This window comes from Leptidea sinapis, chromosome 34, assembly GCF_905404315.1.
Source record: "Leptidea sinapis chromosome 34, ilLepSina1.1, whole genome shotgun sequence".
Lineage (NCBI taxonomy): Eukaryota > Metazoa > Arthropoda > Insecta > Lepidoptera > Pieridae > Leptidea > Leptidea sinapis.
In genome coordinates, this window is record NC_066298.1 from 2,971,955 (window position 1) to 2,998,419 (window position 26,465).

Consider the following 26,465-nt stretch of genomic DNA (forward strand, 5'->3'; position numbering starts at 1 on the left):
GAGACTTGAGATTAAAGCTAAGTAAATTGGAACCTAATATAAAATCTCTGTGCAGCAAGTATCAAGTGCAAGGATCGCACTAAGCAAATATTTAAATAAATCAATATTAAAATTATTTTGAATTTCAGTTTTTCATTATATGTTTTGAAATTTTACTTACGATGTTTTGACAACAATTTTATAGTGATATCTTTTTAATACTTATCATTTATATTTGTAAAGGGAACACAAAAATTTAAGGTTAAAAATTATGTATGGGGGTCATAAAAATTTTAGAAATGTTAAGATGGAGCATGGCCTAAAAAAGGTTGGGAATCACTGGTGTAGGAGATTCTAATAAATAAATACCTTTAAAATTCGGGGACTTCGTAGCAAATCGATGGTAGTGTAAATGAGAATTAGGTAAAAGTCAGTTTTGCATTGTCGGGGCACAGAACTTTAAATGTTTTAAATTTAGACTTTAGTTTTTAAGTTTAGACTTTAGAATAAGTACGTATAGATGAAGCAAACTATAAAATGGGTAGGTACGCGTATGTGGTTAGAAAGTCAGCTCTTGAACTATTAATTATATCTATATGTAAATGAAATGAGGGTGAGAGCGGGACGCGTGGACAGACAGACACTTACAGTTTCACTTTTATCTAAGGTTTATGAAATGTGTAGCGGTTAGAACGAGCTATCAGCTTTCATGCGAACATATTACCTGTTAAAGCTGCGATTTTGTTAGAATCCATTTTATTAATTGATGTTTTGTCGATTTTAGTGAAGCGGATAGATAGAATAGATGGTAGTATCCATCGGCTCCATCGGCTCCAACGACTTAAACGATAACTTTTTTATATAAGAGGGGCTGTGGGACGAGTAACATGGCCATTGGGGCAGAAAAGCCCTCGAATGGCGACCACGTACCGGTAGACGCAGTGTTGATGGTATCAGATTGTCAAGATCGCCGGAATACGTTGGATGAGGGCAGCGCAAGACCTATCGTGGTGGAGATCTTTGGGGGAGGCCTTTGTCCAGCAGGACGGCTTCCAGCTGATGATAATGATAAGAGAGGCAAACTGGCAACAGACTCACGTGGTGGGAAGTGGTGAGGAGATGCTCGTATCGGTTCGGGAAAATTGCAACCGGTGATTAATTTCCTCGCAAAGCTCATTCTTAAATATGATGGAGCCATTGATATTATATTACGTAGGCTTTAAATACACAATCATTTCTGAAAAAGTGTCCTCAGTTATTTATGATCTTGAAAAGATAGGCACCTACTTCATATTGCGTGCCCATTTTAAATTATCATTATTAATACTATCGATCGCTCCGATAGAAAAATCAAACTTCTAGAACATAATATTCAAGTTAATATTCAAATAACGTATTCAAGTTAAAGAATTCCAGGAAACTTTCGATAAGTACCGAGGATTTATGAGAAGGATCCATCCATACTACACACACATAAGAGAGCACACACTTAGTAAAGATCGCCGTTATTATTAATGATAAGGGAAGTGCCCGGTGCTAATTAGCAACGACAAACAATTTGCAATGTTTGCACACATGCGAGGCGACACAGTGCGGACTCAGTCACACCAGACGACCTTGCGACATTTGTAACAAAGAGCGATCGTTGACAAATGAGCCGCGGGCGGCGGCGGGCGAGGAAGCGGGCGAGGCAGCGGTCGCGGGCCGCGGGCGTGCTGCGCAAGCGCATTCCTGATTCGATTTGCACTCACACAGCCAGCACGTCACGCCGCGGGCCACACGCACACATCATCACACGCCAACAATTCGCACATTTCATAACAAAACATAATGTCTGTTCATTGTTTCATGCAACCATACGGTGGTTAGCGATCCTACCTACTAAGCTAGAGGTCCCGGGTTCGAATCCCGGTAGGTGCAAGCATTTATATGATGAATATGGATGTTTGTTTCCGAGTCATGGATGTTCAAATGTATTTATGTATGTTTATATGTATTTATGTATGTTTATATGTATTTATGTATGTTTAAGTAAGTATATTGTATTAAATATATCATTGTCTTGTAACCCATACATAACACAGGCTATAGATGCTTAACTTGGGGCAAGATAATTTGTGTAAAAAGTGTGTCAATATTATTATATTATTATTATACGAACGAGGGACTCACTTCACTTGAGTATATCACACTCACCGAAGACTTATATGTCAACGATGAGATATGAAGATAGAGAAAACTATTTGCGAAATATGCACTTCTGCCCGTATTACGATGCGACACAATAAGTTCCACTGGCGTAAGGTGTAAACAATTCTTGTCCCTACAAGGAAGTCTAAAATTTACATAGCTATAGTCATAGGTGTCGAGCTCGCTAATAGTTAATATTAAAAGATAAATTACAACATAATATTTAAAGTTTTCGCACGCCTAATCATATATTAACCATCGGACGATTTCTATATCGAATCGCAATCTTAAATAAGATAGAATCGATTTTCTGCTTTTGCATCTATGGAAAGTTTTGGTGATGTCGTATTTCAAAATATCCATGTTTAATGACGTTTTGATATTTTTATGTTTGTATGTGTTTGGGCGGCTTCTGTAAGGTCTTCTCGTCGCATATACCAAATGCCTGAAGATGTCTTGGATCATGGCGTCCTACCAGTCTCGACGCAGTGTAGTGTATGTAAATACATACGGAACGATCAGAGCTATGGAAAGGATTATGCTTGGGATTTAACTATTGTCATTACTCCTGATTGACTAAGAAATGAGGTGATCAGGCAGGTAACTGAGGTGACCGAAATAGCCCATCGAATGAGAAGAAGTAGATAGCAGTTGGCTGGTCATATTATTCGCAGAACAGATATAGACGAACGATATATTAATACTTAAAGACATTAACGCCAAATTATCACAAGACTGATGAGTGGCCCAATGTCTAAGAAATTAATTAGTGACTTCATCTTCAACTTCATCTACACGGAACGCAGGTCATGGGTTCGAATCCCGCATCGTTCATAAAATTTTGTTTTCCAAAATTTTATTTGTGTATTAATCCTAGAAGTGAGGGTGATCACAACATATTGTTTAATTAGTGACTTTCGCCAATTAGTGGGAAAATCGAGATGGTAGCAGTGGTTATAGCGGATAGTATCCGAGGGTCTGCCCGCTCCGCTCGTTGGGCGTGAGCGTGACCCTCGACGCCGCGATGACCAGTCCGCGCGCGGCGCTTTCTTCTGACCCGCTTTTCATAAACAATACTTCGACAACGAACGAGAAAGTGTTCAATATGAAAGCAATGATGCTTGCATTATGTGATCATAAAAGATGCGAGATGGACGTATATGGCTGCGATTTGGAAATCAATTTAATTAAATTGTACGGACTTTAGCTACAAGTACATAATATTGACAATTTAAAATTAATTAAAGATTATTACTTAATTCTTATTTAAAACTTGATACAATTTTTTAAAAAGCCAGATGCATATTATAATAATATCACAATTCTTACGTAAATAAATACAGGTGAAGCTTATAAAAACGTTATCAAAACTAAAATTAAATCAAAAAAGCTTTAGAGAGGTTTTCGTTACAATATTTAAAAATTAACTTAATACGTTCAGACTAGAAATATGTATTAAATATCGTTATTTTTTTTTTAAGCAGAGGTAGTATATTGCCAATTCGGATAAAATAATTAACAATATTTTGGCAATTGAATGAAAACAGTATATTGAGCATTGGGCCACAGAAACATTAATAAAAGGCAGAGCGCGTCAACACAACCAATAAGATTCCCAAGGGGCCCGGGCGCCACAAATATGTTGGCGAGAATAAAATCATCGGAGCAGATGTTTCAGCTCTCATCGCGACTTATTATTACAAAGTCATAACAACGCGTGGCGATCCATCATTTCGATCATCGCAAACATTTTCGCAACAGGGCACCTATTACGAAAATCGAAATACGTAGTTTCGGTCCGAAACGAAAGAACGACGAACTTCGATTTAAATCCTATTACCAAAGTACTTCGGATCCGTATAGTGCGGACGTAATTCGTTTCGGAACTATAGACATTAAAAAATTGTACAAAGATGATATGAATGTACATACTTATATTACCGGTAAATCGTGCCAAAACCGATAACAAATTAGAAATTTACAAATAAGTTTTTCGTTATGTTAACATGTATTTAAATAATAGAATTGCTTTATATTCCGTTTAAGTTATCTATTTAAAAAATAATCCTATTTTACTGCAAGAAAATATGCTTTATTAGTTAAATTAAATTTGACGTATCATGTCATCTATTGCATTACCTATATTTTTATTTAGTCTGTGGTAGTTTAACATACTTTCGCGGTTTTTTAGTTTAAATTTTTTCTGAAGTAAAGTGAAAGTTATATATATGCGAGTAAGTATTATTTAGAATAGAATAGAATAGAATAGAAACATTTATAGTGGCTTTATTAGTATAATCTCTTCACAAAGTTTTTCAAATAAAGTATGATTATGGCGATAATTCATGACAATTTAGGGAATCAACCATCGGGAATTTGTTTATTTAATAAATATTGCCGGAGTCGACGTCGCTCTCTTGCTCTTTCAAGGTTTTCTTCGTACAAGAAGACCTCTTCGTACATTAAAAAACGTACCATTTTATAATAAAATAAATATGTTTTATCTAAAACGAAACATATAAGTCTGTCGTTAAATGTGACGTTGTTGTTACGACCATAACAATGTCAAACAACGAAAACGTATGTGTCGAGTGAATTTAGGAATAAGCTAAACGAAAGACAAAATGTCTAATCTCGAACTTTCTTTTCGATCTTCGGATTCGAAACACTTTCGTAATAGAAAAATGTACGATCCGTCAACCGAAACTTCGTATTTCGATTTTCGTAATAGGGCTCCAGAAACCTCGGTGAAAATGATTTGCGATTTCATTTAATGTCCGAAACCAACCGGCCAGTACGGTGGTCACTTCCACCCATTACACGATAGTATTGATTGTAAGACGGGCTGGCTTCTCCAGATCAGTAATTCTTCTCCCCAATGTCAAAGCCCTTTTACGAACTGGAGTAGCTTTACGACTATTACCAAGTGTTGTTGTAGTTGTTATGTTATTGTCACTCTCTATGGTAAATTTCTCTTCTATTTTATAAGCTAGTAAAAACTAACCACGTTCCACTGTGGCTTAAAGTTGACGAACTATTGCACCGTGACAGGGGTAAAATTTTAAAAAACACCGATATAGGTGTACAATTATACAGCTTAATTTTAAAATGTCAGACTTCCATATAAATCACTATCTTAGTTTATACTTAAGCAACTTTAGCCACTGCTTAAATGATTCTGACATAAAGTCAGATAATTCGAATAGTTTTTTGACATAGCAACTACTAGTACCTACTTCACTTCATTCATTATTCCTACTTCACTTAATAGAACATTTATCTGTCATCAGCATCTCATAGTACATTACTTCAAGAGCTGTTATAGGATGCAGTTTGATAGCAGAAGCAAGTCAAGCACGGGCTGGATAGAGCCCGGAAGTGATCAATTGAGATAGTGTCGCGGGCGGGGGATGTGCCGCAGCCCGCAGCCGATGCTCGAAGGAAGTCGTGATTTATGACCTTCACCGTTTTGTGCGCGAGATCTCCTGCTTCCTCATTGAGATTCATTTTATTCAAACAGCGTTTGAAACTGGGTCGCTCATCCACAATAGTTTCGCAGAGGCTAGTCCAGTTGTAGTAGTAGTAGACGATAATAGTATTTTACTGACATGACGACAAACCTCTGTGGTTTTTAGCCCGTTGCATGTAATTCTATATTTCATTATAAATAAAAAAAATGTTGATATTTTGTCAATTGCCCAATAGAAATTGACTTTCAAAATCAGACCAAAATTACTATATTACAAATAAAGGTATTATGTAAACCTTGCGACCCACTGAAATAATTTTCAAGATCAACATAATCTTGGTAATAATAATAATAAAAAATCTAAAACTGACGCTGCTAAAAAAAATCAAGCTCGGCTTACGAGCTGCCGCATGGATGAGCTCAAACTTTCCCCATATCTTATTTTAGGGAACAGAACGACTATCCATACGACGCCCCAATAAGCAATGCTATTTTAAATTACGAAATACTTATTTACAATATAATAGAGTCAGATTACGTAGGATAACTAGAATCTACTATAATTATATTACCTGGTGTAAAGGCAACAAAAAATACATTTGTAGCTAAAATATTATAAATTTTTATAACCTCACAATACTTTAGCTACAATTCTCGTAGGTTGCTGAAATTCTCGCTAAGAATCGTGAGTCATGAAACTCAGGTTCACAAAGGATGAGTGCGTCCAACTTATGCATCCATGGAACATTACCGTACTCGATCAAACGTTTACGATGATACGAAGGTAGTGTATGTTAATATTATCGCAATTTTCTTTTTGAATAGTTAGTTGAATAGTATTCAATACAGATCAATCAAATGTAATGCCTTAGTGAAAATAAGTTTTTACATTAGCAATTTAGCAATTTATGAATAATAGTAATAGCACACAACAAAAAAATATATTTTAATCGTTCAGAACAACACGACACTCACAATTGCACGAAGCCAGTTCTGTGACAACTAAATGGAAAATTTGGCAAAATATATTAATCAACGGAACTAACATCAATAGTATATTATCCTTGCTATAAGTAGCGATAATTGCAATCAGATGAATGCAGCAAACATGCAATTTTTCTGCAAACCCCAGGAACCCAATAAGCAAGATGAAAAATAATATCAAGAACACGAAATATGCCTTATTGGCCGGTGTAGAGATCATCCAGTCAGTGTACTAATGACTTAAGATTAAAATTTAAGTATACCAGAATGTGTTCCAACACGTAAATGATCAAGTGTATCGTTGTCACTGTCTATATATAACTATGCACGAAAGAGACAAAAATACGCCGGACCTATTGGCCGTATTGTAACTTACTGGAATACAGTCCTAAGACTTTTGAGACATTATCACATAATTGCTTCTCAAATTGTTTCTACTAAAAATATGAATTCTAAGCAAGTTAATTTTGGGTCGTATCGAATAAATTTAAATAAGGGAATGGTTTGTTTGAAGAGGCTTACGTCACTGTAATTAGCTCTAATAACGTTTTTATAGTAGTTATCTGATAGGACAATGAACCCCACGCTACTTCCATCTCAACTCCAACATATTTATGCAAATCGCGCGTTACTCATATGAAAAAGATTAATGAAACCCAGCGGAGTTACGTTGAGTCAGCGTTAGTTTGTCGGATCGATTGTCGATTGCGTCACTTCTGCCAGCTTCTCGGCTACTTGTTGCTTCAGTCAAGTTGTTTATTAGGAATGTTCCCCAACTTGACGAAATTATGAAGTAGTATTTTGTTATTTATTATATATGCCGAATAACAACTTATTCGACACCTCAGTTGTAGGTCCTATGATCGTTGCAAACATGAAATCTTTTTATGAAATTTTCTCTTCGAGTATTGTTTTTGAATTCCACATTTAAACATGGCATCTTTTGCGACTGGTAAAACAGGGCTACTTATAAAAAAGCGCCTACACTTCTCTCAAAGCACTTGTAAATATGGCGATACAAAATAATACACGTGAGGTAACATTCCAGTTTCATTTGAATATTACTTGCAGGTTGTGTTCGGTTTTACCGAAGATCGAAAGGAATATTAAGGAAGACAACCAGGGCCCATCAGTATACAGACAAGATACTACTTTGACGGAATGTCCAAATACTGCTAAGTCGACAATAATGCCATAAAAGAATTGAAGATTATTAATAAACAACACACACTAAAGTTCCTACATGCATCATAAGATAGTGAGAGTGATTGAAGACCCGAAGCAAGAGCTACTAATTGTCAAGATAAAAAGGTCACACTGTCAAGGATGATTTTGATAAATCCACGTAAACAGAATGGTATGTACCACAATAACACAGCCAAACATTACGTGGCCATATTGGTTATGCTTTAGCGAATTTTCCTTATTGAAACAGCCGCGCGATTGTGCTGTACAATACATAACAATTTGAATAGGTTTGCACCAGCTAGAGGCATGAATAGTGAACACGAAGGGGCGGTTCTGCAATGCACGGTTTATGCAAATGCACTGTAGGTTCTAGTGACCCTATGTTCGGCGACCGCCAACAACTCAGATATTCTTCCTTATGCCGCCACTAAATGAAAACAGATATCAAAGCAACATAAAACATGATGCTGTTTGTAACAATATGCCGATTAGTGTCTCTCGGCATTGTGAAAAATAAGTATCGCGTTCTCGAGGATTGAATTACGTATTTAGAAACAATGTCTATTCGTCTACACTTATTATTGTTATTGCGCCGCCCAAGCGGCAACAAACCTGCAATGATTTAGCATAATCGTATTTATTGTTACAGTAAGCATAATTCATGGATAGAATCCAATATATTTCAGAGAAGTTAAGCATCGAAACAGCGACAGTTGCTGAGACTTATGAGCGTTCTAAGCCGACCGGAATGTCGAAGCTAAAAGCGAAACGTCAATACTTTGTAATAATTTACACTGACGATAAATTACCGTAATATGAAAGCAAATGGCAAAACATACAAACACACCGTGGGAATTACGCTGTACATACATAATTATTTAGTTGTTGTTTCGATTTATTTGAAGATGGTCGATGGTTTGCTGCGAGCCAGCGAGATGTTGATATTAGTTTTATGACCAGATTGAGACGTCTAGACCCGAGCGAGATTTACATCAATGGTAATAGCGAGCGCACTTCCACCGAGCTGATAAATAGCCTCTGTAATTATATTTACGCAGCGCCGCTCGACGCGCTATAAATCCTGGAGGAATGTTAGAATAACGCATTCGTTAACGGCCAATACGTAACGGCCATAAGATCCATCACCGTCGACAATCGTATTTGTCCAAATTAAGGGGGATATAAAGTAGTTCCGACACTTCCAGATGCTATTTGTGATCGTTGGAACGCTCCCGAGGGTGTTCACGTACCGAGCTTTACAAATCTTATAAATAGAGCAGAAATGTAAACATGCACGTTTGATACACGTCCTAGGTCTCAGCAGGGCGCCGGATGTGTACAATTAGAAACGGATGGGTTTGTTGCGATGTCACTGAACTCGTTCCAAGGTCGGAAAAGGGAGTGTCAACAATCCTCAGCGGAGCGCATCCATCAGAGGGTCAAACAATGAAGCCGAGACGTCAATATTGGCCAGCAGCGCTCCGACACACACCACATTCGATCTGCGGCGTGCGCTATACAACACCTAGACGGACACCGATAAACAGACCAGTCACGTTTCAGTTAAAAACACTATTATATTCACGATACTCGTACCTACATCACTATCATATTTAACAAACACAACATGCATATCATTATCTGTCACATTTTTTTCATATATAATTCGCAGAACTACTTATGTTTGATTACTTGGAATGCATAATTGAAGGAAATTATTTAGTTTATTATGTAGTCGATTGATCGAAAAGTAATTCGTTTTAAGGCCATGTTGTATTTATTTCTTCGAATCCGGGAGAGCCCGACCCGGCGCGCGACGTTACATCATATTTTACGATATTTTCATAACATTGTGATTCACGCATGCCCCGAATTCAATCGGACACTGGGTCAACTCGCTTATGATGTTCCTTCGGTCATATCCTTAAAAATGTTATCCGAGCAGTTCAGCGAAAGTGAAAGCTTTATTATATCGATGCATCTTTTGAGCTTTTACAGCATCGCGAGAGTTATCGATTAAATCTTTTGGAAAATATTGCTGCGTCTATGCACGAGCTAAGAAATCTTATACGATACGTATCAGTGTCAGAGGATTTACAATTTCGATGGACAGATAACCGGTATCATAAATTATGACGAGCCGATATCGCTTGAGAATTTAATCGGAAATATTTGATCGGCGCTTGCGTCGCAGTACGCAGCGACAATAGACATTTATAGTCAGCCAAGTGCAACGTGGACGTTCGACGCCAGCATCGCGATCTCAAGCCGCTTGGTTGGTCATATCACGATCAGGTGCCCCGTACTTCTCGCGGCGTGGCGCATGGCGACTTGCGATTACTCGCTATCGGCTGTATCTGGGCGCCGAAGGTCGACTACACTTTCGCTACGCAGCTTGTGCATTATGCGAGGCGAGAATTGTGACGGAAAACGTCACTTTAACTCATTTGTCAAACAGAAGAAATAGCGGCATTAAGACAGCATTGCAAGACATTAATGTGCTTGAATAATGTCACAATCGGGTTGCATTCCGTGGATTCTGGGACGTGTTTGTTCGTTAGACGGGTCGCCCACATGTGCGTGTAGTGTAGATCTCGTTTCGGCCTCTCGAGACCACCGAGCGACTCAGTCGAAGCAGGTGTATATTTGCACACTAAGCGGTGCGTGAAACGTCCTACTGTACTGAAGGGCGTGACCGCAAATACTAACTATTACGTGGAGCATAAAACTACCACATCGCACTCTGCATATCCTTATCCATCAAACGTGTTTTCCTCCACATTTTATCTCGCTAAAATAGAGCTTAGAGACGAAAAAAAAATTATAACAGTTAACATGATATTGTTTATTGGATTGCGATATTTTTAAGTTACGGAAACGAAACAAGCAATAGTGGCCTTTATAGAATATAGAGAAGCAAGATAAAATAAGACTAAATTGGTTGTCAGCTAAACAAGTATCGATGGCTCGACCTCGCCGCCTGCACCATACAGATCCGATTTCTTTCCGCAATGTCAATAACGAACGAGAAACAGCACATACCTGTCGCTTGTGAGCCTCGCAAATAGCCTTATTGTGTCCTCTTTTAGCCGTAGTTTATTCAAATAGGAAACACGAGGCCGGATGTAGTACCTAAATCGACTCGGAATTTCCTCGTGCCATCGCGGTTAGTCATCGCGCACGGCACCGGTGAACCGGCGACGCGGCTAAAAACGGCGTTCTAATACTCGCCTATTTAAAATAGACGAGTGACAAATGAAAGTGATGCGTGATGCAACGGGCCCCAAATTAGTTGGTGCGGCCCGGTGCATCGGCCGCGAGGGAACGCCAGGGCGGGCGCCGCGCCTGCCAAACCGCTGGCATTTCGCGGATGACACGAATTCGATATTAGTGCGGGTAGATGCCGAACATCTGATGTAAGTATTTAGGGCACGCGTCGAATAGTGATCAACAAGTTAACGTTCACTCGTGATAACAAATTCAGATATAATTCAAAATAGGATGTGATTTCATTTATTTAAAGTCAAAAACTACCACCCATTTCAAAACGAATGCCTCAGACCTGAGAAAAAAGGGCGCAACAAACACAGCGGGCTTTTTTTTCATCAAATATGTTTACAAAGTAACATTGTACAATTAAACTTATTATTCAATATTAAGAAAGTCATTTATGTCATAGTAACCTTAACCACACAAACGTTTTTTTAACAATTATTTTGAATAACGTAATACTTTTGTTTTTAAGGTTTTCTGGGATCTTGTTGTAAAAGCATATACATCGCCCCACAAAAGACTTACTAACTCAACTTAGCCGAGTAGTAGGCATTATAAGTTTATGTCTGTTCCTGGTTGACAAGACATAACGTTGCAATATATTAATATATCCACAAAGATAGGATCAGATCACTTTTAGAAAGCCTTATATAGGAGTACATAGTATTTATCATCAATGGTATTGTAAATAATGCGAGGTATTTCAATAATCTATCTAATTTTAATGTAAGCCGAAATAGTTCCTTTTAATTGTTTATAATTTTATTATTTTAAAAAAACAAAGAATTTTTTTGTTTATAAATTATAATATACAATGTTTGAGGAAGAAATGGTTAGCAAATAGGTTACCGGAATTACAACAGAAAAATAAAATAAGGGCATAAATGTGATGCCAAGGGTGTGATTGCGGCGAGGGGAGAGGCAGACACAGGACAGTGAAACCGGAGCAACTGTAGAAAGTCACCGACATCCGCGCACCGGATAAACGGAACGTATTGTACCCGGGAGCGATGAGAAACTACCAATCATAATCAATCCCGCAGTTCGCATCTAAGCAGCATTAAACTTATCGTTCAGGCGGGTACTGCACCTAAAGCTTCTACAACTGTAATGAAGCATCTAATCATAAGATATTTTCTACTATATATATTACTATAGTGGGAGATTGTTCATTTTATTACATTTTTCTATCATAGAGAACGTGCATTTTTACACGCTTTTTATTAGCTTCAGCTGTGTGTATGTTTATTTGTAACCGACTCATTTGGATGCGATTTTGACCCACATAAAATTGCCAGATTCCGTTCAAACTTCGTAGATTTATCGAGGAGCGATGACAATACATTAATTTGATAAAATATTTCCATTTTTCAATTTTGTTAATTTATATAATTTTCAACTATCGTTTTTAAGGCAAGATGAAGGCAATTGATGTTAATTTTAAATTTCAAAATAAATTTTCAGATTTTTTGTTCGGTTTTCGATAAAAAGCGTGTTTTTTAACTACAAATTATTTTTATTATATTATTTTTTATTAAGTAATGTTTTAGAGATGAATTTTATTTCATACGATGATAAAATGCTCGCATAATAATACCCTTACTTATAATAATTTCCATTGTATGCGGATCAGTGCATCTACTGAACTCTCTTTAAAGCTTTCTTAACTTACTTAAGAAGATCAAAACATTTGAGTATTTTTGTTGCACACTTTCCACACATTGTATTAATCCCTACAAATATATTAAATGTGAATGAAAGTTTGTTTGTTACGATTTCGCGCCTAAACCACTGAACCATTTCTGATGAAATTTTATACAGAGATAGACTAGACCTTGGAAAAGGACATAGGCTAACTTTAATTGCGAATAAATAAATAGAGAGGGTTGAAATAGGGAAAGGAAGTTTGTATGGGAATTCGTCATTTTCGTAGATAAAACATAAATATATATTTTTTATAGATATGTAACATAAATTTTGTATTTAGGCAATTAATAAGTAGTCATTTATAAGCATTTGTTCGAGCATTTTTGAAACTTGACCTAGATGGGATTGAAATAGGATATTAAAGTTCGTAAGTAAATACTATTAAAGAGACTGACCACAATGACAAGGGATATGAGCTGTATCAATGAAAATGCTGCCCAAAGTAACTATTCCACGCGGACGAGGTCGGGAGTAAAAGCTAGTATAATATAAAATACTGAAGCTGTACCTAAATATTGATTTAATAGTAAAGCAAAACTCGTCGCGTTACGCCAAATTTTCTCAATTAAAGAAATCTCCTTTAGTGAGAGTTAGGTACACAAAAGAGACTTAGGCTGAGATTTATAGAGCGTACTTAGACTTTGCTCAGACTTTACTTACGTAAAACTTAGCCGAGGGTGACAAAACACGAACTGTACTTTTGCAATTAAATAAATTAATATATTGACACACTTATACACAAATTATCTTGCCCCAAACTAGGCATAGCCTGTAATATGGGTACAAGACAACGATCTACCAGTGGGAGGCTCCTTTGCACAGGATGCCGGCTAGATTATGGGTACCACAATAGCGCCTATTTCTGCCATGAAGCAGTAATGTGTAAAAATTACTGTGTTTCGGTCTGAAGGGCGCCGTATCTAGTGAAATTACTGGGCAAATGAGACTTAACATCTTATGTCTCAAGGTGACGAGCACAATTGTAGTGCCGCTCATAGTTTTTGAGGTTGTTCAAGAATCCTGAGCGGCACTGCATTGTAATGGGTAGGGCGTATCTAGTTTCATCAGATGAACGTCGTGCTCGTTTCGTCCCTTATTTTCATAAAAAAAACGATATATTTAATACAATCTACTTACTTAATGATACATAAATACTTATAAACATCCATGACTGAAACATCCTTATCATATTCATCATAAAAATGTTTGCACCTACCGAGATTCGAACCCAATTCTAAATTAAAGTTTACGTTAAGCTTACACTCAGCCAAGTATTTGGCAAGGAAAGTCTGAGCAAAGTCTTAGTACTGTTAATAGTGTCATCTCAGACTTAGACAGTGAAAGAGCAATACGTTGATTTTTTTATTTCTGCTGTGTGAAAGCGTCATGTTGTCTTCAATGTTTAATGATTTTCTACGATTAAATGGTGACTTAAAGAATTTTAATTTGCTATTTTCGTTGTTTTTTGTCACAAACATTAATTCATTATTGAAACAGATAATGTCTTTAGCCTTGATGACAAGTTCGACGGTGTTGTTGTTTATTTTCTTCGCATATTTGTAGAATTCTATGCACAATATTATACGCAACGCAGCATCAAATTTGTTGATTACTAAATATATCTGCTCTTACCATACAACTCAAGATGTTCAGATATTAAGTATTTTCTTAAAGCAGCTCTCATTGCACCGAATAGTATTTTTTTTATGTTTACAATATCTACATAGCCATTTACTAGTGGGAAGCTCCTTTGCACAGGATGCCGGCTAGATTATGATTAGTACCAGAACGGCGCCTATTTCTGCCGTGAAGCATTAATGTGTAAACATTACTGTCTTTCGGTCTGAAAGGCGCCGTAGCTAGTGAAATTACTGGGCAAATGAGACTTAACATCTTATGCGCAATTGTATTGCCGCTCAGAATTTTTGGGTTTTTCAAGAATCCTGAGCGCCACTCTTGAAGTCACCCTGGGAAAAGGCAATAAATGCATCCGCAGTAAGACTAAAGTAAAGTACGAAATGATTATCGTGGCGAAGAAAAAGTGGACGTGGGTGAGAACATGGCGAGAATGGAGAAGAAGAAACCTAGAGAGAATCACCGAAAGACCTAAATGATTTCATCGATGATTTGTATTTTGATATATTTTACTTTACAGCGGAATCACTAAGCAGTTTAATATTAGAACATCTAAGACATACATTTCTTAAACGCATCATAATAAGTAACATTATTAATTATCATGTAATTACACAAACATTACAGCAAACACGAGAACTGGGTCTTAGTTAATTGTACAATTATTAAGTAATTAAGCGGTATAGTAATGGGCGCTCAACCTGTGTCAGCCTCGACAACATCACAACACTAGTACGCACCATATCTTATCAAAGCTGTTAACACTCACAGATAGTAACACAATGGTTACAGCACACAGACACACCGCGGTAACAATGGCTGGTAGAGAATGTCGAAGTGGTAAATACTTCGTAAAAGATAATTATTAATTACCAACTCGACATACAAAGTGCCACATCTTAATTACTTCTTGTGCTATGAATGACACTATCCTCAAATGTTGCGATAACACTCGTTAGGGTAAATAGGGTTACCTACCCAAAAAAGGCAAACTTCCTTTTTTTTATTATGTATTATGATAAGGGACTAGGGTAATTGATACGCCCTACCCATAACAATGCTGTATCGCTCAGGATTCTTGAAAAACCCAAATATTAATTTATAATTAAATAATATGTTAAGTCTCATTTGCCCAGTAATTTCACTAGCTACGGCGCCCTTCAGACCGAAACACAGTAATGTTTACACAATACTGCTTTACGGCAGAAATAGGCGCCATTGTGGCACCCATAATCTAGCCGGCTTCCTGTGCAAAGGACCCCCACTGGTAAGTCCTAATCTGAATCTGTGTGTGTATGTGTCTTACTATACATTATATCCATATTTTGTGTACCTCAATATTTACTACACGGGATTTTTGTGGTATAAAGACCGATTTAGCTAATAATCGCATATCTGGGAAAACACGTTTTTCCAAGGTTTTCACAGTGAACAGAGCTGTGCCACTCAGGTCGTAACAATATGAAGCAGGGCGTTGTTATTGACAATTAGGAATAAATTTCAATAAAACATTAAAAAAAACTTTAAAAGGATTAAACCGCGTGTAATTCTAACTGTTTTTACATTCGATTTTTGCGTAAAAGTTACATTTTTATTTTTATTTTAGTTAACCCGACGTTTCAAGACCTTTCCATCCAATCAAAGATCAAGATGGCGGCTGTTCAGCGTCAGCAATAGCAGATATCGCCTTACGCTATGTAGGAGATTGTTTTGTGTTGTGTTACAGTGGACTTAGCTTGGACCAAGTCTGCTAGTTAATAAAAATATATACGTACGTATTTAAAGAAACTACTAAGAAGCCAAATATTATGTTTAAATATACCTACATAGTAAATGTTATTTTTTCTGAAATTACGAATATTCGCCAGGTTAATATTCAACACAACTTTAGCGTAGTTAAAAAGGGTTTATATGTATAAAATCAACATATACAATTTCCTCATAATATCAAATAGAAGAAGATACTAATGAAATATTTGATTGGCAGACCGACGATCGAACCCTTGCAACTGTTAACCCAGTTTTGATAACCTATTAACAATATCCTAAAACGGGTTAATTATTTCTCGGCAAGCCCCGGCCTTATTGCGAACGAGGGCGATGCGAAATTTATTGCACAAACAACATTCCTGACCGGGATCGATCTCGTTACAGCATCACCGGACGACACATCCTTACCGTGATTGGCGGTGCTTCCTTGCCATCAACTTAATCTTAGATAAGGACGGTGAAAAAAGTGTTTTTTTCTGTCTTTTAGTCCCTGATACGAGGGACAAAAGTGGATTCCGATTCATTCCCGGCAAGACGACTTTTGTTTCTCTTACTAGGGACTAATAGCGAGCTTTTCATCCAGGTTGGAAAAAAAATCGTATACACACCACGTGAGATAAGTAGGACATTGCCACCCGCGATTGTTAATATTCCGCGGGTGAGAATGACCTACATTGCTCCCTAGGTGCGTACTATATTTTTCAACCGGGCGTGAGTAAAATGTTCCGTATTTACATGCTTATTTTTATATGCAAGTTTTTAGCGTTTACAAATATATAGAATACTAGCTGACCCAGCAAATGTTGTATTGCCATTTAAAGTTAATTAAAAAAAAAGGTATACAAAAAAAGATGCAACCGATTCTCAGACCTACCAAATATATCGTACCTACTACAATTATTGTATTCGATTGCCATCTTGCAACCCTATAGCGGATTTGTGTATGGAACAGAATAATGTAAAAATCGCGTTGTAGATCGTAGAAGGGCGAAAATTTGAAGTTGTATGTTTTTTTCAATGCTGTATGATTCAGTGATTATTACTCATGTACTCTGTTACTTAATCATTAATATAGCTATCAGCTACCGTTGTCGGAGCCATCGAGAGAGAAGCGTCGTAGTACCAGTCAGCACTGGTGACGCGGAAGACCAGCTGGGGTGAGAGAGATATAACACACTAGCTTCGACCGATGTTTTGCTGAACTTCGGTAAGGAATGCTTTAAAGCTACTTCAAAAATATTAGTGCACTTCGTCGGGAACGATCTTTAAAAGAACAAATTTTATATTTAAGTCTTGTTGACTGTAATACAAAGCTGAAAAAGAAATTAATTCATTATGTTTTGAATTCGAAACAAACAGGCAATACGCTAGTAAATACTGTTATAAAAATTAGGCTTCTTACATCCACTCTATACTTTTGTATAACTATTAAAAACTATTCTTATCTTTAATAAACTATAAATTATTACCTGTGTATGTTTTAAATTCTTTGATATTCGAATACTATAGGACTGTTCGCAACGGCGTGTTATCTCTACAAGATAAAAAAATTGTTGTTACTACTCGAGTCAATGATAGGAAAACTCGTAAAAACGTATATTTTGATCAACATGGAAACTGTTGAAACTGAATAATAATCTGAGCACAAAAACTCAATCGTCACATAATAAGTAATTGTAATTAACAAGTTATTTCCATTTTCTCCATATCGACAATTTTCTCATAAAAAAAAGCAATAACAATTTGCGGCAAATAAGTCCTTTAGACATGTATATTCCATGTCTGTATAATCGCAATGGTGCTGTCGAATTGTTAGCTAACGAATTAGTTGTCCCAAAATTTATTACACAGTCGCGAGCAAAAGTTTGGAATCACTTACGTCCTTCACTTAATCCGGGATAGCTTCTTAAATACTGGCTTGATTTTAATGAATTCGGTATCAGTTTAAAGTTAAGAGTTGAACCTTTACGATGATGTCATTTTTATGATAATCAAAAATTTATTTAGTAAGGAAAATCGCGCGGAACTATTTTCAAGTACCTAAGTGATTACAAACTTTTGCTCGCGACTGTAGTTGGTATTATTGACAGCAAAAGACATCCTATAGGATTTGTTTGTGAACTTCTTGAAATGGAATCGCTTATTTCTTTCTTATCGCTAAAAAAAAGCTTGTATCAATCTGCATTTCGAAATTATTTCACGCGTATTACATTATTTTTATTATTTTTATGTGCATTTTACATTATTTTAAAACAACGTCAAAAAAGCAATGGATCCTCAAGTTGTACTTTTTATTTGTACTAAGAATTATTATTTATTTTATCTGTCACTTGTTTTCAAAGATTCATTTACCATGCCCATTACTTAAAAATATACTGTGACTGGTATATTATAAATAATTGCAACTTCTCTATCTCATCTATCTAATTGTTTTCGATTTGATTTCAAGCAACAAAATATATATTATACAAATTAATAGGTAATTTACATAAAAATCTATAATTGGGAATTAAGAACATCTTATAAAATACCGGTTAGGAGTGGCTCAAGCCCCTAGTTACGTACAAATATGTGGGATGGACGGTAAAACCAAGGGTGTGCATTGGTTTCATAGCAAGGTAGGCACTGTGGATCTAACTAGTCGTAGTTGAGCTTTGGAATAAGCAAATATTGCTTACCATAGGCATTTAGTATTTAATACCGTAAAGAAAAATTTATGAGTGGGTGTTCAATAAAAGTTTGGTAATAAAATAACAGAACCAAATTAAACTAAGTTTACATTAACACAAGTGCTATATTTATTTAGGTTCAAAATGAGGTAGGCACTGCCCAATTACCTAAATGATATGCACACCCCTGGCTAAAACATTACAACAATACTCTTTAAACCACATTTAATGCCACTCGATTTAAACTCTCTCCTTAAACCATTGAAATTACTTGACTTAGGTTGGTTTACCTTGATGAACATACAATTATGGGCTTGTACATACAATGACACCTATGCTAAATAACAACAATAACGGATAACAATGAAGCAAGATACAGTGCTTTCGAAGTCAACAATATTAAATAATAGGAACTACAGCATTTTAATAGTGGGAGGTTTCTTTGCACAGGTTGGTAGATACCACAGCAGAGCCTATTCTATTGTGAAGCAGTAATGTGCATCATTACTGTGTTTGGGGTTGAAGGGTGTTATAGCTGTTCACTTGGCTAATTAAACTCTACATACTGATAAAGACAATTCTCAATACGGCCATAAATATAAGTATTTGTAGAAGCAATCCAATTATAATATTATATGATTATTTAAAAAAAATTAAGTTTGAATAAATTAAATAAATTTGAATAAATTTAGCAATCCATAATCTATTATGAGATTGACATAGTTGGGATTTCATTTACTGCTCTGTGATAGTTTTGAAGATATATCTGTGAATGAATAAAAATTAGGCAATCCAGTAATTGCAGGAAATCCATAGTCTTCAATTATACACTTGCTTTAAATCACAATACAGTTGTATACTAGTTTATTTATGTACATACATTTCATAAATGTTCTAAAAGTTTAAAATAAGTCTCTTACCGGAAAACACAAAACTTACTCAATGTGAGTCTACAAAACATACCAACAGTTCTCTAGTTATATAGTTAATTGTGTTATGTTAGTACACAATCTAAGAAAATATTTGGTCTATACAGGTTACTATAGAATTGAATCAAACAAAACTATGAAAAATTGATTGCATTATCAAATCATTTGATTTCATCAGATTTTGTATTTTTGATTGAGGTCAAATAGTTACAATGAAATTGTCATACCTAAATAAGTAGAAGTAAACAATATTTTTGTTTTTGAAAAGACAATAGAAAAAAAATTCACTCTACAGTAGAAACCACTTCACTTCCAGAATACTTTTAGAAGAAGTAGCTATTTATATTATAAATGCTGAAAAGGTATAATATGTATACATTACTACATACTTACTTTTAACTACCCACAACAAGTTGTATTGACAAATTTACTACAGGTTCAAATTTTTTTGAAACATTTTTATAAAATTTATATTGAATAAGGTCAAGGTATATTTTTTATCACTAAAAGTTAATATGGCACATTCCATGTGTTGCCCAAACGGCATCTTATCTATAATTATCAGGGTACTTTACACTCATCAGTCATATTTATCTCAAGCAGGCACTGCCTCTTGATACTTTACAATCTTGTTTAATCTACTAACCATGGTTGTGCAAGATATTCGTGGATTTCGCTTTTAAATCATTAAGTTTGCTTTTATTTTTTACTTAAAAAAACAAAATTTAATCAATTATTTGGATATTGATAATTAACTTAGATAATATAATTGTAGATACAAAAAATAACACACAAACAAAGGTACACACAATCGAATTATATTAAAAAGTTTACAAGTTACTTTATCAACATTGACCATGAAAACTTTAAACTTATCTAACTTTATGATAACTGCTTTAATTATCTTTCTACATAAGTATAACTAATATATACCAACATACTGTCTCAGGTTTGGTGTCATGTGAATGTTAATTATTAATTATATGCCGTAATTATAAAAGTAAATAAACTACTTAACTGACCTTGCGAATGGTGTCTGTTCTACATGGTAGATGTCCGTGATGGGTTCCGAACGCATGATGCTTCGCAGCTTCTCTTCTGTGATCTCCAACAGACCATCGCTCGCTGTTTTGACATCAGTTTTGCTCAAACCACTAAAAACACTCATTTTGAACGTACGTGTAGACGACTGACGAACTGATAAAATATTCCTAGTGTCACCAAAAACACACTTTTATTAGTCCTTATGAACGAACGATGCACTTATACGTTATATAGGCAACAATCAGGCCATAAGACACATTTTAAATGCCTTTGGTTTCTCAAAAGGTAACTGAATGCTCTCCCTTGTCATTGCGAGAAGCGGTTTAAAAACGAAGGCTTTATTTGCACATAAATCGACACGTTTAAACAAACATTTGAATCACTTCATATTAGTTGCAACGAAATAAAACAAACTGTTTATTTACACTCGCGTTTCGAGAAAATTGTAATTATAAACACGGCAAGACAGCTGCGCATCGACGAGTCGATCGCACTTCGCCATACACGTTTCTGCCGAGAATCAAAAGTTCTAGCCACTGGTTGTTACTTGTTAACATCCAATAAATTTTGTTGTTATTCGGTTTCCAACCAAATGTCAAATTTGATAGCTGCTGTCACAAATTCCTAAAAGTTATAATGATAATAACTAGATGGCGCTGCAGAATATGGGGTACACATTAACATGCCAAACTTTTTGGTAATAATAATTATTTGTCTTCAATTTGGTCAGTTATATACAAAAATATTCTGTTATTATTATTTTACATGAATTTTTAAATAAAAACTTAACGATACAAACTTTGCATTATTTTATGATGTAACGAACTGACATCTTGTGGCAAATCATCAAATAAAAATTCTATATTACACATACGGCAATTACTGTTACTTAGTCCGAGCAATTTTCGCTAGGTGACAGTGTTTAATAATCTTATTATAGCAAAAATGAAATATACGAAAACTCTTCTAGCTGAAAATTGGCGGGAAAAAAAGAAAAGTGTAGAAATAGGCGGACGTCCTTTTTTGGCATAACTTTTGAAAGTTAAATTAATTTGATATTACAGGATCAGTTAAGTTGTAAAGTGTATATATTAGTAGTTAGTGTTTATTATTTATAGTTTTAGTTTTTTTTTCTTCGCCTGGTAAGTCATTTTATTGTATTATATGTAAATAGAATTTTTCTCTTGGCGTCCATGTTGGAGCCCGAAGACCCTGGAATGGCATCCCTCCAGGTGTCTCATGTAGTCACAATAGATGCGTCGGGAATGGAAACGGAAAGTTCAATTATAGATACGGACTGTTCGGAAAACACGAAATCAATTAAAAGAAAGAGAATCTCAGATAGAAACCAAAGGAAGAGAAAAAATCACAGATATACGTGTCCATCAGATTCCCAACACTCCCCTTATGATTTGAAGGATAATGTTATTCCTAACATGCTTGAGCCTAATGATAAAAACACTGAAATCCACCATAATGAGGCTGTTCAGTCTAATAATATCACAAGTAACCCTCGCGCTGCTCGGTCACTTTACCACGCGTCAGACCCTGCGCCTTATGTTGTCCATGTTCAAAAAATCTTACAACCAAATCAAACCGGATCTATTCACCCAGTACAATTTGGATTTTTCCTTAAAAAAAGTTTGATAAAAAACATTGTAGAGGGAAGCATCAAAAAGATTGGAAGGAATAGGTTGTCTTTACAATTTAAAACATTTCAGGATGCTAACACATTTCTAGATCACAAATCTCTTGATGTTAATAAATACAAAGCATTTATTCCGGCCTTCACAATCACCCGCATGGGAATAGTGAGAGGTGTGCCATGTGACTGGGATGAGAAAGATATTATAGAAAATATTGAGCTTCCGCAGAACTGTGGAAGCATTTTGAAAGTTCGGAGATTAAACCGAAAGGTATATGATGGAGAGACACCCAAATTCATACCAACTGAGACCGTAGTTTTAATCTTTGACGGGAAGGTGTTACCTCCCAGGGTCTTTATATGTTTCAACTCCCTATCTGTAGAGCTTTATATTTACCCCACGCTGCAATGTTTTAATTGCTGCCGTTGTGGTGACACCAAAATGCAATGCAGAGGCACTCCAAGGTGTTACAAATGTGGTGACAACCATTCAGGTATAAGCTGCGAGACTGAAAGAAATGATGCTGTCTGTATCTTATGTTCTGGTTCCCATTTCGCAACAGACAAAAAGTGCCCAGAGTATGCTAGGCAAAAGCTATAAAAGAAACAATGGCTAGAAACTCTATATCTTATTCAGAAGCCAGTAAAGTCCATCCACCAGTTTCGAAATCTTATGCTGACGTTCTTGCTTCTACTTCATCGGCCCATACTGGTCCAACTATTACTTATTCCAGCCCCAATAATTTAACAAGCCTTTCTAAGAGTCCCACAGAGTCATATAGGAAAACAGTATTCTTGAAACCTAAAGTTGGTCCCAGAAATGCTAGTAAGGGATATGATCAAAAAGCGCATGCAGAGCTTATCCAAGATTACAGCAACACTCCTTCCTTTTCTACAGGTTGTCTCAAAAATTACAATGATTTGTCAGAAATAATAACAAAGGATCTCATCATTTCTATCATTCAGTACCTTTCACAATCTAACATAATTAAATAACCGTTCAATGATGCTGCTACTTTGAAAAGTTTTGTAAATCATGGCCAGTCAGGACCATCCACAAAACCAGTCTCTAGTGATTTAGGGGAATTGCCGGAGTATTAAAAGTAAAAAAAGTGACCTAATTTATTTATTGAATAGTTACAAACCATTTGCAGTCTCTCTTCAAGGGAATTGGCTTCGTTCCGGATTCAATTTTAGAATTCCAGGACATATCTGTCTTAGAGAATACAGAACAGATGGGTATGGTGGAGTTGCACTAATTCTTAGAGGAGGTGTGCCCTTTGTCCACATAGTCATCCCTAACCACAGTGATAAATTTTCCATTATTGCTGCTAGTGTAAATAATATTTGTTTTGTAAATATGTATATACCTCACCCTTCCACTGAAGTCTTTGATGATATTTGTAGCATTCTATCCTCCCTCCCGCGCCCTATTTTGGTCATGGGAGATTTCGATGCAGAACATTGTATGTGGGGAAGTTCTAAGTGTGATCATTATGGGGCTAGAATCTTAGACATCTTAGATGATAATAATTTATGCCTTCTAAACTCTGGCTGTCCTACTAGAAGGTCACAGCCCCATGAGGGTATTAGTGCACCAGACCTAACCCTGTGTAGTCCCTCCCTTGCCCCTACATTAAACTGGTGGCCTCTATCGTCTTCATATGGAAGTGATCACTTTCCACTAATTGTATCATTTCCTCAAAAAATTAGCGAAAAGATGTCAGTCTCCTTCCCGGTTAAAATATAAACTTAAGGATGCTAACTGGTCATTATATAGAGATAAAGTTCAACAAAATTTATCAACCATACCTCCACTAAATGATAGCAATAATCATCTTTGTAATGAAGCTTTTACACAGGCCCTACTACAGGCTGCTGAGGAAGTTTTTCCTATTAAAAATAATAATGGCAATGGGTATATTCCATCACCTCCTTGGTGGGACAGTGAGTGTTCTGCTGTGATAGCCGAGAGAAAGATAGCTGAAAAAATTACAGAGAAAATTCTACATCACAAAATTTTAATGTTCTTTGTAATATTATAACTAAAACACGTATATTATTAAAACAAAAAAGATTCAATGGCTGGAAATCTTTTTGTGCCTCAATTTCACCAGACATTTCTCCATCTGAAGTTTGGCAAAATATTCGTAGATTCAGATCCTCTTTTAAACCTCCAAGGTCTCCTCTTATGGATTGCAGTACTGTTGATTTGTTTCTTGACAGATTAGCTCCACCATTTGTCCCATCTATACAAAATATGTCTTCTAACTCACAGCTTTCTCCCCTCCCCCAGCATGATAGTAGCAATTCATTCATTTCCTTTAGCCTTTCAGAACTCAAAGGGGTTCTTTCAAAATTAAGGGACTCAGCCCCTGGTTGTGATGGAATTCCGTATTCCTTTTTTCAATACCTGAATGATTCCTGCCTTTCTTATTTTCTCAGTTTAATTAATTCAATCTTAACATCAGGTAATATTCCTCCATCATGGAAAATCCATGAAGTTATCCCAATACACAAGCCCAACAAACCGATTAATGATCCATCATCATACAGACCAATTGCATTAGCTCCAGTTATTTCCAAAATTCTGAACATTTAATTAAAACTAGACTAGAATGGTTTATTGAGAGTAAGGGGTTACTATCTCCAAACCAGTTTGGATTTAGGAAAGGCAGGAGAACAATGGATAGTCTCAGTATTTTTATGACAGACTTAAGATTGGCATTTTCTACAAAAACTCTGTGTTAGCGGCATTCTTAGATGTGTCGGCAGCCTATGATAATGTCAACCTTTCAATTCTGAAACAAAAAATTATTAATTTGGATATCCCACAAATTTTTATAAGCTTCACAATCAATCTTCTCTCTGGTAGAATGCTTAAAGTAATATCAGGAGACTCCTACCAATCCCGTATTGCCTGGAAAGGTTTACCTCAGGGCTCAGTTTTAAGTCCTTTACTTTACAATATATATTCTCATGATCTGGAAGCCTCCCTTAAGGGTAAGGTTAACACACTCAAATATGCAGATGATTTACTCCTCTATGTGTCTGGTGATTCTGTAGACAACATGTCTGATACTATGACACATTCCCTTAAGTTGCTAAAAGTCTGGCTTGACAATAACTCTTTAAGCCTTTCGGTTCCAAAAGTATTATAGTCTTATTCACACATATGAGGCTTCCTCCAGCAGTGTCTGTATTTTATAATAACATTAGAGTTCCCACTAAAAGTGTAGCAACATTTCTTGGGGTAATTTTAGACTCAAGACTTAAGTACAGGAAGCCCTCATTGCTACTATATAAGTGCCAAATGTGAGAAGATTATAAACATACTGTGTTGTCTCTCTGGAGTTTGGTGGGGAGCCCATCCTTTCTCTCTAAAGCTTCTATATAATGCCCTAATAAGAAGCATTTTAGACTATGGAACATTTATACTTGAACCCTGTAATGCAGTAGCTCTCCATAAGTTAGACATTATCTAGTCTAAGTCTCTGAGAATAATTGCGGGAGATATGCGGTCGAGCCCTATTAACGCTTTGCAGGTGGAATGTTCTGAAGCCCCCCCCTGCACCTCAGACGACAATTTCTTTGTGACAGGTTCCTGTTTAGAGCATTTCAAATCTATACTCATCCTCTTTACTATAAGTTACGGTCTCTGTTGGAATGTATGGATTATTCGTACTGGGCTCATAAATCGCCGCCATGCCTTATTGTTAGTCTCCAAAAATACTTAGCTCTTCAAGCTCCAACACATAGATCACAATTCCTTCGTATATTTTGTGTTAACTATGATGCATTAACTTTAAATCCATCTATTTTGTTTGACTTTGGTGTTTGTAAACAAGATCCTTCTGCCAATGCCAAATTTATGGATATTATTGACAGCGACAGCCGATGGAAACATTGCCATTAAATTTTTAGTGATTCTTCCAAACCCGGTCCTGAGAAGTGTGTGGCGTTTTTCATCAACAGTTTGGCAT

General features: G+C 36.0%; 1 protein-coding gene and 1 long non-coding RNA gene across 2 annotated transcripts in view; both read right to left on the reverse strand.

Moving 5' to 3' along the window:
• LOC126974945 (death-associated protein kinase related) overlaps positions 1–21,369 on the reverse strand; it is a 214,511-nt gene extending 193,142 nt beyond the window's left edge. The window contains exon 1 of the mRNA XM_050822699.1: positions 20,816–21,369. Within this exon, the coding sequence (XP_050678656.1) occupies positions 20,816–20,961 (146 nt within the window). The 5' untranslated portion in view covers positions 20,962–21,369. The remainder of the gene's footprint in view (positions 1–20,815) is intronic.
• Positions 21,370–24,486: 3,117 nt separating this feature from the next.
• LOC126975024 (uncharacterized) lies at positions 24,487–26,465 on the reverse strand. Its single transcript, XR_007731620.1, has 2 exons — positions 25,417–26,465; positions 24,487–25,283 (listed from the first exon to the last, which is right to left on the reverse strand). It is a non-coding gene; the product is annotated as an uncharacterized LOC126975024 (long non-coding RNA).